Source organism: Syngnathus leptorhynchus, chromosome 5 (genome assembly GCF_054491065.1).
Source record: "Syngnathus leptorhynchus isolate UIUO chromosome 5, UIUO_Slep, whole genome shotgun sequence".
NCBI classification, from domain to species: Eukaryota; Metazoa; Chordata; class Actinopteri; order Syngnathiformes; family Syngnathidae; genus Syngnathus; species Syngnathus leptorhynchus.
Genome location: NC_141199.1, coordinates 16,832,354 through 16,849,266, shown reverse-complemented (window position 1 = coordinate 16,849,266; position 16,913 = coordinate 16,832,354). Strand labels below are relative to the sequence as shown.

The following is a 16,913-nucleotide window of genomic DNA, read 5'->3' as shown; positions in this document are numbered from 1 at the left end:
TTTGGGGCATTTTGTCTGGATGCAGAGGCTTTTTTCGAGTTAACCATTCAAAGGGCCTTAAATAACCAAATGAACAAAAATCGGTGGTCTTAAACTTTATGGTAGTGGCTTTATGGTATCAGACAAAACGCTGACTAATTGGGAGATGTGGCGTCTTCTACAGTCAGCCCAAAATTGGCTTCGGAACCCTGCGATGTTTTTGGCTGCCCTAGACAACCTTAGAGGGCAAAGGGTCTTATCTAAAGGTAGTAAATATAGCAGCACCCCCTGCTAATCAAGTCGCTCTTATCTCCGCACTGGACACTTAACGCCGGTACCTGGGGAATCTGGACTATGCGTACGGAATGCCGCTGATAGGCCTTCTTGGCTTGAAGTGGGCTTCAAATAGCAAACCCTTATTGGAATAGTTTGCTCACCTAAATGGAGTTGGTTGGAGAGGGAGCCTTCTTCGCATTCACATTGCACACAGAGTCAAATATTCATTTCTTATTTGGGTCGGAGGTGCTCCGAGACTCGATTTTTCATTTCTTACTTCAGTTTCCTCTTCTCAAATGATTTGCACTAGAAGCAATAGCAGACAAAACAATTGCTTTTCCACCGGAAGTAACTTGTTTTGTAGCGTGTAGCTCGTTCAGCGGACGACATCAATTCATGGCTCAGCCCGGTTCTAATTTACATTCAGTCCACGTGTCCCCCCCCCCCGTGCCCTTTCTGCCGCCATCCAGAGCCGCGTATAGAACCGACAAGACGCCTCCACTTGTCACATGTAATCTCGTCTCCTTCCGCACCCTCGACTCCAGAGAGTCACCTCACCGGGCTTGTCGTTGCGTAATTGCATTAGCGCTCCCGTTGCTCATTAGCGGCGCCCGTGACGCAATCCGCCAAACACACGGGGCCCCTGTGTCGCTCGCGCCGCCGACGGGCTCGGGGTCAGCGTATCGGCCTGCCTACGGGAGCTCCAGTAATGAATGGTGAGGTTGAACAAACAAGGCAAGATGACAAAGACTTGTTGAGCGTGGGGCTGATTAAAAACAAATGAAGAATGCCATCGCGTTGTTTTGGATAGACGACACGCTGATTAAAACCACCATCGACCGCTAAAGAATTCTTTTTGCAGCTAAGCCAAGAACCAATATGAAGTTGTTTACCAAGCAGATGTTAGCCTAGCTTAATTTGCTGATGTATTCACAGGTTGGTTTGCATTCAAAATATTGCCCAAAATTTGGCAAATCTTTTTAAATGGCAAAAATCAAGTCACCTTAAATGGTTAAAATTGAGTATTTGTAGTTGTCTTGCATGAAAACCGACCATAACAATTATTTTTAAATCCAGCCAGCATCAAAGTTTGAATTTCTCATTTTTAATTTGTTCCTTACACGTGACGTCTTTGTCGCGAACTTGACAGTTTGAGCGCTCTCCCCGTATATCCAGCACACTGTTTTGTCAGTGTCGACTCGAAATGCCAGCTCAGGTCTCGCATACTTGGCATTGCGTTGTGGTTGAACATTTACTCTGTGGAATCCTGAAGGGGGGACTGAAAAAGCAAAAAGCTCAGTGAAATCTTTGACTCAGGCTGCAAAGTAGCAAATGAGGTCAGCACTCTTGTGCTTGATCTGGCAAATCCCGCTGCCTCACAAGGAAATGTGCATGACGGAGCTGAATGCTAAAATCTTGCTCTGACCGGCTCAACCGATTTAGCGGGTGGTCTTTTATTTCATAAGCAAATTTGGAATCATTCAGTACAACTACCGTTGATGTCAAGTTCAAGTAAAGTGAACTGAGCTAATCGATGTTCGACCACATTTTTCCGACAGATACCAGTACGAGTGACGAAAAGTTGTATCCTGTACAATCCGAAAAGAACAAAAAAAAAAGGCCGAAATAATTTTGGACTGATTTTAAGTTTTTCTATTCCACTTGAAGTGGGTTCCTTTTGAGTCGCCTAAATTTACTGCGGTTTATCCAGCGACTGTAATTTGGACTCTGGTGTACCACAAAGAAGACGTCCATGCGTAATCATATGCCAATGTAATAACCGTGAGAGTGTAAAACCAAAAAAGGTCCCAGCTGCAGGTGCTCAAAACCTCAACTTGATCAAAACCAACCAATTTTTGTATTTGTTTTGATATTTTTTGTTGACCCACTTTTGAAAGCATCTGTCTACTTGCTAGAACAGCATAGATGCTAACGATGCTAACCAATGAAAGCGCTAAACAGACGGGTGGATGTACTATTTATGTCAAGAGCAGGCGAGAGTGAACAAGGGAGATAAGCCCGATAGCCTCGAGGGTCCTGACCCCGGCCGGTGCCGTCTCTGGGACAGCGACCCAAAGGATGTCAACAGATTAAGCTCATCAGACGATGGATTTAAAGACTCGAGGAACTCGTTCGGAGCTGTTACAGAAGTTGTTCTCGTGTGCTGACAATCAAATATCCCCGCTGGATATCAATGAGGTCCTCGTGTAAAATCTTCGGTCCCTCCGGAGATGTGACACGAATGTCCTCTGAGACATTCTGCCGACTAGCCGACAGGAAGAAAAACTTTTCCCAAATAAGGCCTTCGTTCTTTTAAATACGGCATATTTCCGTGAGTGCATTTCTGGGGTCAAAACAACATTAGGCCTGGGATTCAAAACAAGTCTCATGTTGGACTTTACTTAAGCTATGTTGGGTTATTCCGTCACGTTGCGCCCACCTCCAAAAAACCTCCGACGTTTGCCTCACCTGCAAAAGCGAGTGAGCTTCACAAGGTTGGTTTCGTCCCACCGGGTCCAGCCATAACATTTGTAGCGCAGTCGCAGCTGCTGTGACGCCGCAGATCTGCCCCCGAGAAACACGATCCTATTTACAAGCCGACCATCATTTGGATGCCGCCAGCTGGTGACGCCACCTCTCATGATTTACCCGCGCCGCTCGCAGATAGATTTACGAGGGACGGCGCGTGAAGGTGAAGATTGACTCTCCAGAGGCCGAAAAGTATCCCACCAACGCGCGGCTCGATATAGACCCGGCCGGCGGCTTTCCCTCGGTTAAATATCCATGATTTACCCCTCTCGGAGCATTTTATGCCTCATCCAATTCATAAAACCGACACCTACGGAAATAACTACAACGAGAGCCGCCTAGGCTTAACAGTCCCCATTAGGGTTGATCCCTAAAGGTGACGCTGTCGTTAAGAGTCAGTCATACTTTTAGAGTGATAAATAAATAACAAAATCACGGAGAAATAAAATGGACACAATTTTAAAAATGTACTTTATTTATTGATTGATCTTAATTGTTTATACAAAAATGAATACTTCTGTTGCTGGAAGAATGAACCACGTATGATTGGTCTTAAAATGATCCTAGTTTTCAGGCGTACATTTTTGTGTCGATCAATTTTTGTGGTCGACACAACCGAGGCGGTCGACCCCCCCCCCCCCCCCCCCTCAAGCCCTCGTTCCACTAGCACGCGGAAACGAATTGCCTTGTTTGCGAGGCAGCCCGGTGTTAATGGGACAGTCGATGACGGTGGTGTAAAGTGCTTCTATTTGCGTTAGCGCGTGGAATGTGGATCCACGGCTAAAGGGGAAGTCATTTGTGGCACCTGCCGAAATGTTTTGTTGCCTTCGCGATGGCGCTCATCCCGGCTGTTTATATGCGTGGATGACGCGAGGCCTCGATTTTTGTCTCAATCCAGGTCGTAAATGTGTCAGCTAGCTTAACGGCGCGCCCGCGTTATCCCTTCAGTCGGTAGCCCGAAGCACTTAGCATTCATAAGGCCGCGTGCCTTTTCCCAAAATGAATCCCCCCCACGTAAGCGGAGCCTGTAATGAAACCTCGACAAATTTTATGTTCCGTACCGTTTTGTAGCATTTATATTTTAGTTTGAAGAAGCTTTTTTCGGGTCATGTCGATCCTTTTTCAGAGTTTGTTTGGTTACAGAAGTCTTCCTTAGTGAACACGCACTTGCAGGTTTGTCCAAATTTGATACAAATGGCATCGAATTTCAGTCTTTATCGTGATGTGTGGGCGGAGCTTGGCAGCAACGTTTCTTTCATGTAACGAGTCTGTCGCCAGAAAAATCGAACAATGAAGCCGAACGACAGGGCACGCTAGCCATGTGCTTACGTTACATTACCCCAGCCATAACTCGAGTCCCACCGTAACGTGCCACTCACAAATGCAGCCAGCCGGCTGACCTCCGCCGAGGTTTTTGGGTTTTCAATTTCCTCCATGGCGATCGCACCTTCTTTAGCTACACTTCTTATAGCGACACGAGAGAGTTATGGGCGCAGCGAACATTGCGGTCTATATCGTGTGACCTGGACGCTGTGGCTGGTCAAAAACAAAATATATATATATATATATATATATTTATATATCAACAAAAAAATATTTTTGTGTTTTTGCAGGACCGTGCGTCACCCAGCTTTGAATCTCGACAAAGTGCTCTTCAATATGAACACAGGTACGTTACTCATTTGCCGCTCTGGCATTGCTCCATAATGAGCGTCATGATATTTGACTGAGAACCTCGATGTGACGCGCGGTGTGACTTGGCAGTCGTCCCGAGCAAACTTGTGTACTACTGTGCCAGCTGGAGATGAGCGCTTCATCTTGAAAATCTACACGCACGCACTGTGCCAAGGTTCACGTTGTTTACACCGACAACAGCCCATAAGAGTCGGCGCACCTTTTCCACGGCGAGAAAAAAAAAAAAAGCCACGTTTACCCTATATTGGTTGTTGAATATCAAGAGAGAAAAAAAAAAAATCATTTCGTTTGTGCTGCTGTGATTTTGTCTGTGCATGTGCTTTTGTTTGCGGCGTGTTTTGGTCTGCATGCGTTTGCCGTGCATGCGACCACCCGGCCGGGATGTTCTCAGACAGCGGCGGATGTGCTCGCAAAAGCGTCGCCATGACGCTCACGCTCTCGCCCATGAAGAGGGTCCAAAGCTCACCCAATCTGGCCTCAGGTACTAAACCCCCCCTTTCCCAAGTGAACCAAGAAGGCTCCCAAGCTAGTTTTAACATCCTAATATAGCAATGGCTCTTCATTTTTTGTAGTGTTATTTTGTTGTCTTTTTCTTCATTTTGTTAACCTTTGGGGGTTTAAAAAAATGTTCAATCATGTCATCCTGGTCATTAAACTCGTGACAGCTCGCATCTGTCATGTTCTGCTTAAAGCCCCTTGTGGTTTTAAGACAATCATACTTACTGTTTGTTTTTATCCATTCTTAATGTTTAGATTACATGTTTTGATTCAAGGGCAGCATTTATGAGTTGAAAGGTCCCTTAACGTTTTTCAAAATATCCATCCATTTTTTTTCTCCATTGGGCGTCTATCACAGTTTAATTTGAGTGGACGATTCAGTGCCCATGCTTCTACAAATATGATTTGTTTTTCGGTTTCCCCAACCCCCAAGATCTAGTAAAGTTGCAATCAACAATACGGATTTGGTGATGGAAAAAAAAGGCCAGAGTTACAACAAAAGCTGTTTGAGTACACTTTGTTCAGGGTCACTTGAACTGTGTTGGATTTGTTGTGGTGCAATGTTGGAATCTGGACTCATTGTTCACAATTCAGTGGGACCTCTAAAGTGTAACACCTCCTGAATGTTCCCCACCACCACCACCACCACCTCCTTTTGGAATTTCATCCCAAAATGTTGCTTTAAATGTTGTCTTGAAAGTAAAAGCAGCAGTTTCTTGGGATACAAGTTTATTTTGTTTCCTAGCCACTCGTGACTCAGAACTGGAAAAGTCCTGAAATTGAATCTTTGACTTTTTTTTGTGTGTGTGCGTGCGTCTCTGTTCTCCAGGGAGTGATCCTCACTCAACAGACTACAGTAAGTCTTTCTGCCTTTTATTCAGTTTCCCTACTGATGCTAATTAAGCCTACTCGACCTTCAGGTTCTTGGCGGTCTCACAGCGTAACAGATGGCCTTAAGAACGGCGACTCAATCAGCTCGTCTCTGGCCGCCAAAGGCTTCCGCAGCGTCAGGCCCAACTTGCAGGACCGAAAATCACAGGTAAAAATCTCGAATAGTCTTGAACACTTTTAAGTTTTCCATTTCTGGTTTGTGTCATGTGACAATAATCAAACGAATGTATTTTTATTTATTTTTTTAACTTGGATTTGGTCCGCAAGGATGACAATCACATACCCTCGCCCCCTTCACGAAAAGATAGCTTGCATTTCACGCCAGCCATCGTTAACCCTTCCGCCTCCAACTCACTCACTCTTTTAGCTGACAACCTGAGCCCCGGAAGCCCAATAATGTTCTCCCACAAAGAGCAAGCGACTTTAAAAGAGTCCTACACTTTTACTAGCGTTTCCTCACACACGGAAAGCAGCGCTAACTCTCTCCGACTCGCATCCGGTGTCCCGAATGACGTATCGGCTAACACGCCGGTACAGGAACGCAAGGTATCCTGTCTGACACTGACCCCCGTCACCATCCCAGATCCGCCTGAACACCTTAACGTTGAGACCACAGCCAGCCCCTCCCCCCCTCCTCCCCCGCACCTCCTGACCACCCCTCCTCAACCCTCCACAAGGACCTCCTCGCTCTCCATCAAATTGTTCCCGGAAAGCCAGAAGAACCCAGAGCCTTCAAACCAACCCGCCGCGACCTCGACTCACGCGCCACCACCACCACCGGCGGGTTTCGTTCCATCTCAGGACCTGAAGTCCCCTCCGGCGGTCCCACCGAGGCCTTCTCCTGCTGAGCTGTTGGTACAAGAAACAGACAGCCCAAATTAAATTGGAAGATCTCGGTGGCAGCAAAGTGCGGAGAGAAGAAAAAAAAAAAAAAAACACTCACACACCGACTTGTATCGCTTTTGGGTTTTTCCCAACTTGGTGCTGCCATGCGAGCGAGTCAACTAACTTTGATTTTTGTCGTGTGTGAGCAGCTTGTCTGACCCTTTGTCGTGTATTACGTACATGCAAGTAAGTGTTAAGTACATTATATGGACAGTGGAGATGGGGTCGCGACAACCCTCGGTGTCCATGTAGTCTATTTTTCACTTGGACTAACAAAGCATTTTCCCATCCACAGCATGAATCAATGAAGACCCGACGCGGCCTCCTGACGCTTGTCCGTGTTGCTTCTGCTCATGCTTTGTGACAGGGCTGCTAATGAGCAAGGCCACTAAGCTCTCTCTCCCCCCCTCCCCTCCCTCCTTCATCACCAGGCCCCCCTTGACTCCACAGCACGTCACTCCCCCTTTCTGAGCCGCAGCTCCGAATTTCTCGACCACCCGTCGGGCTTAATGTCCAAGGGGCTGTCACCCAGCCCGTATGTCGCAAGCGCGGCCGCGTCGCCCCCCGCCTCCCCCGTGACCGTCTCGGCTCTCAGCCACTACTCCTCCTCCTCCACGGCGGGTCTGCTGGACGAGCTGCAGATCTGTAGCCTGGACTCGCCCGGCGCTTCGCCCACGCCGTCGCCCACCCTCAGCCACGTCTCGGTCTTCACGGCCGCCGGCCCCGACGACGTGCTAACAGCCGCAGCAGCCACTGTCACTAACGTAATTATGATCCCAGCAAGTCACCGCCGCATTGACGCAAAAAAAGCGCCGCTCCGCCAACTCGCTCGGCTCGCCGCGCCACCACGTGTTGCTTTCGTGTGCCACTAAGAGCCTGTTCTAAACGACCTGCTTGATTCCAGACGTTTGCCCGAGCCCACGCGAGCGACGCCTCTGCACTCAAAGCGCCGCTCTTTGTTCCTTTCTGTGTAACGCTCCGGCTGTAACTTTATATCTCTAATTCACGAACCAAGAAAGGAAACTGGCATTGAAGTCCATTTTCATGACAACACGGAAGCAAAAAAAAAAAATCCCGCTCAGTCCGTCCGATTACATTTGAACAAATGACGACCTCATCTGAAAATCAATGTCAGTTTCTCTCGGCGGCTGAGCAAAAATACTACTTCAGGAGATGCGAGTACATCTGAGATGCTTTACACAGAAATGTAAGCTTTAGTGCCTAGTTCTCATGATCATCAACAGAAATAGAACTGTCCTGTACTTTAACTTCTCATTCAGCAATATTGTCATCAGCGACTAACAATCGTTTTTTCAAATACCTTTTGATGTGAAATAATTTGTCTCTGTATCACTTTGGATGGAAGTGCTTCCTTCAGAGTAGCCTTCCATCATGTCCACTGTGTGTGTGCGCACTTGACGCTCTAACCAAACTAATGGAGACTTGGTCTGTCTGTTGTCTATTATTGTTTAATTTTTTGGGGACTGTCCTCCGGGAATCAGCCGTCCTTCCCTTTTTCAGAACACATTGACGTCATGGAGCTAACACGCGTTGATTATCTTCTGTTTGTGGTCGCCCTCCTCACAGGGCCAGGTGCTCTCTCATGCTATGAACGGCGGCACGGGGCACGGCGCCAGGCCGCTTTCGCCGCCATCTTACCCGCCGCCACCCGCTTCCTTCTGCACCGGACTACTGAGGCAGAGCCACGCCTCTGGTGAACATTATATTTTAGTCTCATCAAAAAGCAAAATAAAATAAATAAATAAAAACTACAAAAATTACACATATATATATATATATATATATATATATATATATATATATATATATATATATATATATATATATATATATATATATATATATATATATATATATATATATATATATATATATATATATATGATATAAAAAATGTATAAATATAATATAAAAAACATATATACAGTCTGTATATTCTCTGCTTCAGAAGGCAGCGAGGCGTTTACTCGAGAGTCGGTGGTGTCGGGCGACGCCAGCTTCAGCAGCACCGTGCCCATTGCCCGCTTCTCCGAGGAGGAAACCAAGGTGTCCGTCATCAAAGCCCCCCACTACGAAGGCATCGGACCCGTGGACGAGTCGGGCATCCCCATCGCCATCCGCACGGTGAGCATTTTGACAGTAGCCCCGACAATTGTGTCAATTTGTGGAGAGGATTAGCGCATATTAGCCTTCATTCCTGTTATGGCTCCATGTCAATGGACAAGAACAGAAATAACAAGTCAAAAGAAAGACGAGGAGTCCCTCCAGACACGTCCCCCTTGTGAGCAGACAAACATTTCTGCGGCCTCTCCATGTGGTAACCGTGGAGAGTGAAGTGGTAATTGGCCCCCAGTCCGGGCGCTTTACATGCTCCGGCCAACACTCTCCCTCACTGCCGAGCCTCTTCTTTTTTTTTTTATTGCTGAGGCCAAACACCATTTTTAATGGGAGTGAATAAAGGCAGCATTAAGTGTGAGTAACTTTCGATGTGTAGCGTACATACCACACTTTCCGTAAAATGGCCGCCGCCTTAATATATATGGCAAAGTGGCAGATGGCCAAGCGGTCAATACAAAACAATCTAAATCCGTCGGGCGAACGAACACTTTTCTTCATGCTAGCACTTGCTACGCTAACATTTTTCTTCCTCTCCGCACAGACGGTGGATCGGCCCAAGGACTGGTACAAAACCATGTTCAAACAGATCCACAAGGTCCACAAAGCGGGTAGGTGAACTTGACTGTACCGTGACCCTAAAAAGCTCCCATTCATTGCGTGATGAATTAATGACGGCTCCCCTGGCAAAGAGCTCCTCGGTCCCCGAGTCAGAACTCATTAGGCTGCTGGTGAAGACTTGCTAATAAGACACAATCCGTCTTTGGGGGAAAAAAAAAGCGCTCCAATTTGGAAAGTCTGACCGCAAACGTCCAGTCCAGCATAGGGCTTGTTTGTTCCTGACCGCTCGGGCTAGAAATACCAAAGCTTGATTGCGTAATTGCGCGTGTGAGTGTTTTTCATCCCGACGTATGAAGACGAGCAAAATAACTCGGTGGGGTGCCGTCGACCTCAAAAGCGACAAGTCAAAGGCTGGTTTTGCTAAGTTTGATCTGGAAAACGTGGAAACGTGGGAGAAGTTTTAAAGCTTCACAGCTGGCTGATCGAGGCATGAAACGTGTGTGGTTTCGGGGGGGGGTGGGTCGTAGCCGGCCGGGGCAGAGCACTGGACAAATAAAGGGAAGATTCTTCTTGCAGTGGAAAAAGCAAAGCCATCGAGGACATCTGCCAAATTTTGAGATGATTTAACGCACGCCAAAAAAAATGACACTTGCGATTGTCTAATATGCACTTTATTTTTCAGACGACGACTATTCGGACACCTACAGCGCAACATACGCCATCGTTAACAACGGTGAGCTATTCTTTATGAATGGACCAATCATCACAAGCAGTCGTTTGTATGTTGTCGTCCATCTTAAACAGACGACTACGGTGTGCCGCCAAGCGCCACCTTGGCCCACCCGGCCCCACGCACGCACACGTATAGGCCGCTCGCCAAGAGCCTGTCGGACAGCGGCGGACTACGCCACGCCGCCCGGGATCCCTCGCCCGTGCCCCCGCCTCCGCCGCCGCCCGCACCCTCCTTGCTGCAGTTGAGAGCCCGAGACAGCGACCGTGACAGAGACACGCCGGATATGTGAGAGAATATTCCTTGTCAATTTGGAGTTTTGGAGCGGCGTAACACTTCTTTTCTCTAGGAACCAATGGGGTCCACCCGACAGGAAAGTGGACACGCGAAAGTACCGCGCAGAGCCGAGGAGTATTTTTGAATATGAACCGGGGAAGTCCTCCATTTTAGAGCACGAAAGAGCTGTAAGTATTTTTGGGTCATAAATAACAATGTTTTTGTTATTATTGAAATATTTCGGCCATTTTCCAAGTGGGATCAATCTGTTCATGAATAATATATATATATTTTTTTACAATATTTGAATATTTTTCATTCACTGTCATTTCAGATAGCAGAAAAGACTACCTCATAACTAGCGAGTCAAACAAAAATAAACACCCGGCCCACTCATCTAAATGAATGGTCATGCTGGGCCTCGTAATTATAACGCTGAGTAAATACGCTATGTGTTTTTTTTTTTTTTCAATTGCACTCCTCATTGTGTTGCCTTTGTGAGTGTTGATTGCACAGTGCTGTCAGCAGCCACCACCGAGCCTCTCTGCTTTTCAAGCTGACTCAGCGTTCCCCCACAAACCGCAGTTAGGCCAGATGGATGGGATAGATAAAAAACGCACTCTGGCATCTGTGCAGGAATAGGATTAGAAATCTAAACAAAAGAAGTCCTATATATTTATCTTCCTATTTGGAATAGCTTTTTATTTCTTTTGCCCTCCAAATCTTCACCCGTGGTCCGCATCCACGTCCCTCACACGTTCCTCCTCCCTAACCATACACTCCATGTTTGATTTCTCTCCATACTTCCTTCTTCTTCTTCTTTCTTGTCTCTCTTCCCACTGTCACATTTTTTTTTTCAGACCTATGATGACATAGATTTAGAGAACGAGCCTTGGTATAAGTTCTTTTCCGAGTTGGAGTTTGGCCGCCCGGTAAGTTAGCTTGTAGGCCGCCTAGCTACTTGTGAGCCCTCTCTCGCCTTCTACTAGAGGGCTGCACTCACTTTTACTCATGTGTGTATGAGTAGACTGGGTGGGGATAGTTGTGTGGGCATGAAGTAGTAGTTTGTTGAGTGCTTGCTGTTGCTTCTCTCTCCCCCACCAACTGTCCTTTCTGGATTTAATTTGCGGGTTTGTTTGCGATCAGGCATTGACATATTGAGTCTCAGACCTGTCATTTTTATTTAGTGGTAGAAACTGTCAAAAGCAGTCAGGCTAAATTACTGGTCAGTAATAAAAAAAAAAAATATATATATATATATATATATATATACACACACACACACACACACACACACAGTTGAACCTCAGTCATTCTGTGTTTAAAGTTCCAACATGGAATGGACGGCGGGAACCAAATCTTCTCATTTTCCATCTTCTGAGTTAATATCAGGTGGAGCAGCAACTTTTGAAAATGATTGAGAAAAGCCAGGAAGAGGGTGTGAAGTTAAACAACAACCACCACCACCACAAAATGAAAAATAATTGACAAGCCCCTTTCAAGCCAGTAGAAAGTGGAAAAGTTTCTTTCTGTAGTTTAATGGCTTTACCGCCCTCTGCTGGAGGAACGTGTTAGTGCTATTCAGACTAATACACTGCAGTGTGTTTTTGTCACAACCCCTTTTCTTTTGCTTCATTGCTCACACTGCATGAACACATTTTGTGTGTGTGTGTTTATGTGTGTGCACTCGGCGGTCACTTCAATTTAGAATTTTGTATTTATGAGTATTTTACAAAAACCTCAATCTTATTATCGTGTAGATGTGTACAAAACTATTCAGCGACATGATGTGACTTTTGACATTTAATCAAAAGTAAAAATGATTATCTTTCAAATATCTCCAATATTTCATTGGGTTGCTTGTGACCAACCTAAAAAAAAAAAGTGACCGTTCGGTCTGCCTGTGCGTGTGTGTGATTCGGAAATGAATCCATGCATAAATATCCGATTTCTCTAATGGGTGTCCACTCTTCTCCACATGTTTTTTTTTGTTTTCCTTCTTTTCTTCCACTCCCCATGATGCTACCGCTGCTTCTCCTCCTTCACCTCATCTTCACCTTCCTCCTCTTCCTCCTCCCACGCTCATCCCTGCCACTCAAGCCTCCTAAAAAACGGCTGGATTATAATCCAGACGTCTCGGCTCGCCAGCGCATTGAGGTAATTGATGTATGTGACTATTGTCGTGTGGCGGTGACGTCATGTGAACGAGGCTTCTGAAAATAATATCATGCCCGTATTACAGCAAACCAAAACTGCACAAGTTAGTGTTGAATGATACTTCATTATTTAGGTCCGTTCCAGTTGATCCACGCCATGTTTATATGGCAGCATTTGACCCCCACCGCCACCACCTACCTTCCCCTCCCCCATGCCACCTTTAGCATAGCTCCTTTGCTAATCAACCTTCCTTCTCCAGAGCGCAAGCTTTGTTTATGCTAAGGTTCACCACGTGGAACCATCGTCTCCGTGATGCCGGGCGGGCAATAGGAGGGGGGGGGGGGGCTTTTGAGTCTGACACATCCAGAGGAGCGTGCAGGATACGCTGCAATCGGAAGTCGCTCCAGCTTTTGTTTCCTTTCATCTTCAGCCCGGCTTATTTTTCTTATTTTCATCTGTCTTCCAGGCGACCCTGCTGGTCGCTCCTGCCGACAAGCCCCACGAAAGACCTTTGAGGTAACCGTCTTGTTTCTTTTATTTTGCCCCCCCCCACACCTCTATTTTGCCCCTCCCCCACCTTGTCAACATCACGGCTCCATGCTCCGATTGAGCACTGTTCTCTTGTCCTCAGCCTTGCTCCCTCCCCTCTTGTTGACATTTAAGCTTTTGGATCCACCTTTATTTGCTCAAAGCGATGCATTTGATATCTTCCTGGCTCTCCACAAACCTTTTGAGCGTGACCTTCTTCTCCTCCTCACTCCATCCTTTCCTTATCCTCATCCTTTGCTCTGATTAGAACTGACACTCACAGTGAGCAAAAATAGAATGTGATGAAGAGGTTGAGTCGTTCTCAATAGCAAACTCCAGCGTGAGCACAAAAAAGTCTTTCCCAATATGTTGTTGGAACGTTATTTGGCGTGTTTCAGCGCTGCCAGCGACTACAGAAAGCGAAGGAAGTCAGAGCCTGCCGGCCCCCAGGCCAACTCTCTGCCGCAGCCAAGCCAAGCGGCGACGTCGCCCAAAGCCCCCGACGCCAGCAGGTCCGCCGGCGGCGCCCCCAAGAAGCCCGTCGCTCGCTCCTCGCCGTCCTCGCCCTCACGCACCAAAGGTACAAACTTGGCCGGGCTCCCAGTTTGTCTCTTGTGTGTTTTGATTGTAAAAGCTTCCCCTGCTTCCTTTCCGCCCTTTCTTGCTCACTGACTGCTTAACATGCTTTCCTGCTTTTTCTTCTTCTTCTTCTCCTTTCCCACCATGCTGCTCTCTTGTGGGACGTCTTTATAAAAAAAAAAAAAAAAAAAGGTGGGGCCGCATGCGTCATGTATTCAAACATTTTGACCTCTCCGGGTCCTTGCTGTCACTCCTCCCTGCCCCCGGTTCCGCTACGTTGCCCAGTGGAGGCGCCGGCGTCTTCCTGCGAGGAGGCTCCAGCGCCGCCCCCGCCCAGCAGCAAGCTCAGGTCGCGGAGCTGCGACGACTTGCTGGGCGACAGTCCAAGCCGGCGCCGCGCCTGCCGTTCGGAAAGCGCCGGCTCGCTGCTGTGCGACCGCTCGGGCTCCAATGGCTCCGTGGGCTCGGTGCCGCGCCTCCGCCGCCGGCTGCCGCACGACTCCCCGGCTTTCCTCAAGCTCTACCGCAAGATGCACCACATCGACAGGGCTCACCTGCTCCCGTCCGACGTGATCCGTTCGGTCCGCGCTCGCATCCTAGAGCTGGAGCAGCAGCCCCATCTGCACCTGCACCGCCTCTCTCCTTGGGCGCCCTCCGGTGGATCGGAGGTGCCACGCGACACCGTCCCCACGCGCATCTCCACCTTTGAGAGTCTTATCGAGAAGTCCAAATCCATGCCCAACTTGGGAGACAGCGAGGCGGCGTCGGGCGCCACCACGCCAGGTGGCTCGTCATCCCGAGCGAGCAGCAGCGGCGGCGCCACGCCGAGTTTTCCAAAACGCCGTTTCTCCATAGAGTCTCTACTGGAGGAGGACGACGACAGCGGCAATCAGCCGGCACCTCCCGCCACGGAGCAGTCGCGCAAGCCTCGTAGCCCGCCCGAGGGTCAGCCTCGCGTGGGGCCGGAACCCAACCGTGGGGCCTCCTCCCTGGCTCCTCCCGCCCCACGAGTGCCGCAAGCCGACTACTCGGACAGCGAGCAAGATGCCGTCGCCTCGGACCTCAGCGACTTCATCCAAGTGGAGGGCTCTTCCTTCTGCAGCGAGAGCGACTTTGACCACTGCTCGTTGACGTCTTCCGAGAGCTTGTACGGCTCCGCCATCCTGCACCAACACCGCCGTCATCACCTTCACCGCCATCACCACCCTGGTCACCAGAGTGTGGGCCAGAACCAGGGCTACCAACACAGACACCTCATTAGCTCTTGCAAAGGTCGCTGCCCGGCCTCCTACACTCGCTTCACCACCATGCTCCGGCACGAGCGACAGCGGGAGCGTCAGGACCCTCAGAGACCTCCGCCGCCGAGTCGAAGCAGCCGCTCCCTGGTCCAGAGCTCCGAGTCTCAGCAGTCCATGTCCAAGCTGGCCTACTTGGTCAGCCCAGTGCCTTTTAACAAGAAAAAGGGCGGCAGCGGTCACAGTCGCGGAAGCAGGCCAAAATCCAAGCAGGCCATCTACGAGGCCCTGGACGCCGCCCTGAGGGACATCTACGAGCACATCCGAGCCGAGCGAGGTCACAGGGGCGCCGGGACCCCCGACGACAGCATCCTGAGGAGAATCCTCTCCGAGCTGCTGCCCGGCGTGCCTGAAAGAAGCTCTTCGTTGCCAGGAAGGAGGTGCTGGCACGAGGCCGGCCCAGACGGGTACGCCTCGTACCGGGGCGATCCGCTCACGCCGCAGTTGCAGTCCCCCCGAATCCAGTCGCCAGTCAGTGCCTGTTACGGACGCCATTTGGACGCCATCAACTGTAATGATTACGGGGAGGAGCATGGCAATGAGAATGGTGTTTTATATTCAGGTGGAGATGACGCAATGACATCATTTGCTCTTTGTCTCATTCGCCGCAACGTTGTGTTTTCTCGACATAACTACGTGAATGTTTCCACTGTAAATTCTCAAGAAAAAGCCGTCTTCAGCGTCTAGTCCCGACAACTGAGGGTTTTTCTATCCATGGGAATTTACGGAATACAGTGAACCTCCTGTCTACTTGCATTTGGCTTTTCACCAAATCTCCACTGTCAGGAGGATTTACCGTATTCAGAGTGGTGCCCGTCTCTTTGTAATGTATGACCAATCGTTTGAAATATTTCCCCCATGTTTCATTTTTATTTTTTTTGTATTGGCATGCGTGTCTGTTCCATTTTGGGTTAAGGTTTCATGCCATTGTGTACATATTGCAATGCCATCATCAACCATATTGTGAGCATGCCCACTCTTGTCCTTCATGGCATTGCTATGCTAAGTGCGTGCTGTTTTGTCTATCGCCAATCACAGACCAGGATGCGCCCACCAGAAGTTATTCCACTATGGACGGGCGCCGCACACCCCAGAATCGAAGAGGAGCTCCCGAGAGAGCGGTAGGAGCCTCCAAATGACAACAGCTAGCTTGTTAGCATGAGCATTGTCTGTTGTATTGTTTTGGTGTTTATCTGTGATAATACTCGCTGCCTCCAAATGGCAACAATTAGCTTGTTAGCATAAGCATTGTTGGTTGCATTGTTTTGGTGTAGATCTCTGGTAAGACTCCAAACGACAACAACTAGCTTGTTAGCATTAGCATTGTCGGTTGTATTTGGTATTGTTGGTGTTTATCTCTGGTAATGCCCGCTGCTTTTCTTCTGTCTCCAACTTTTTATTCCCTCTAGGTATCCCATAAACAGATGACTCAACTCATTCTGTTCTCTCTCCTCCATCAGAAGCAGCCCGCTCGAGCTATTTACGACTTTAAGGCGCAGACGGCTAAGTGAGTACGGATTGAAGCATGAACGCCTTAACCCCGCCTTAACGTCAGAAAATGGCCGTTGACTCCGTTAAACTTTCCGTGAAGTTTGTTACGCCAGCATTTTCACATCCTACCATCACACCTGGGCTGTCTTTGACCGCACCTTTGCTATCCATACACCGCATGCATGGCTTCCAACGAGTAAATCGTCGGCCTCGCGTGAAATGACCCGACTGCATCGCAGGGAGCTGACGTTCAAAAAAGGCGACGCGGTGAACATCATCAGGCAGATTGACAGCAACTGGTACGAAGGCGAGCACAGAGGCCGGGTGGGGATATTCCCAATAGCTTACGTGGAGGTGAGTGTATCACTAGCGTGCGGCCAGCAAAACTCTGAATCTATGTGTGGCAC

At 48.4% G+C, this 16,913-nt stretch overlaps 1 protein-coding gene across 1 annotated transcript in view; it reads left to right on the top strand.

The window, feature by feature from the left end:
- Positions 1 to 16,913, top strand: part of sorbs2a (sorbin and SH3 domain containing 2a) — a 40,760-nt gene that overhangs the window by 18,810 nt on the left and 5,037 nt on the right. The window contains exons 4-24 of the mRNA XM_085912194.1: positions 4,398 to 4,454; positions 4,830 to 4,960; positions 5,807 to 5,833; positions 5,898 to 6,016; positions 6,136 to 6,723; positions 7,185 to 7,517; positions 8,341 to 8,467; positions 8,723 to 8,898; positions 9,434 to 9,500; positions 10,133 to 10,183; positions 10,255 to 10,468; positions 10,530 to 10,644; positions 11,317 to 11,388; positions 12,557 to 12,613; positions 13,080 to 13,129; positions 13,540 to 13,721; positions 13,913 to 13,986; positions 14,035 to 15,577; positions 16,054 to 16,136; positions 16,425 to 16,522; positions 16,746 to 16,860. Of these exons, the coding sequence (XP_085768320.1) occupies positions 4,444 to 4,454; positions 4,830 to 4,960; positions 5,807 to 5,833; positions 5,898 to 6,016; positions 6,136 to 6,723; positions 7,185 to 7,517; positions 8,341 to 8,467; positions 8,723 to 8,898; positions 9,434 to 9,500; positions 10,133 to 10,183; positions 10,255 to 10,468; positions 10,530 to 10,644; positions 11,317 to 11,388; positions 12,557 to 12,613; positions 13,080 to 13,129; positions 13,540 to 13,721; positions 13,913 to 13,986; positions 14,035 to 15,577; positions 16,054 to 16,136; positions 16,425 to 16,522; positions 16,746 to 16,860 (4,233 nt within the window). The 5' untranslated portion in view covers positions 4,398 to 4,443. The remainder of the gene's footprint in view (positions 1 to 4,397; positions 4,455 to 4,829; positions 4,961 to 5,806; positions 5,834 to 5,897; positions 6,017 to 6,135; positions 6,724 to 7,184; positions 7,518 to 8,340; positions 8,468 to 8,722; positions 8,899 to 9,433; positions 9,501 to 10,132; positions 10,184 to 10,254; positions 10,469 to 10,529; positions 10,645 to 11,316; positions 11,389 to 12,556; positions 12,614 to 13,079; positions 13,130 to 13,539; positions 13,722 to 13,912; positions 13,987 to 14,034; positions 15,578 to 16,053; positions 16,137 to 16,424; positions 16,523 to 16,745; positions 16,861 to 16,913) is intronic.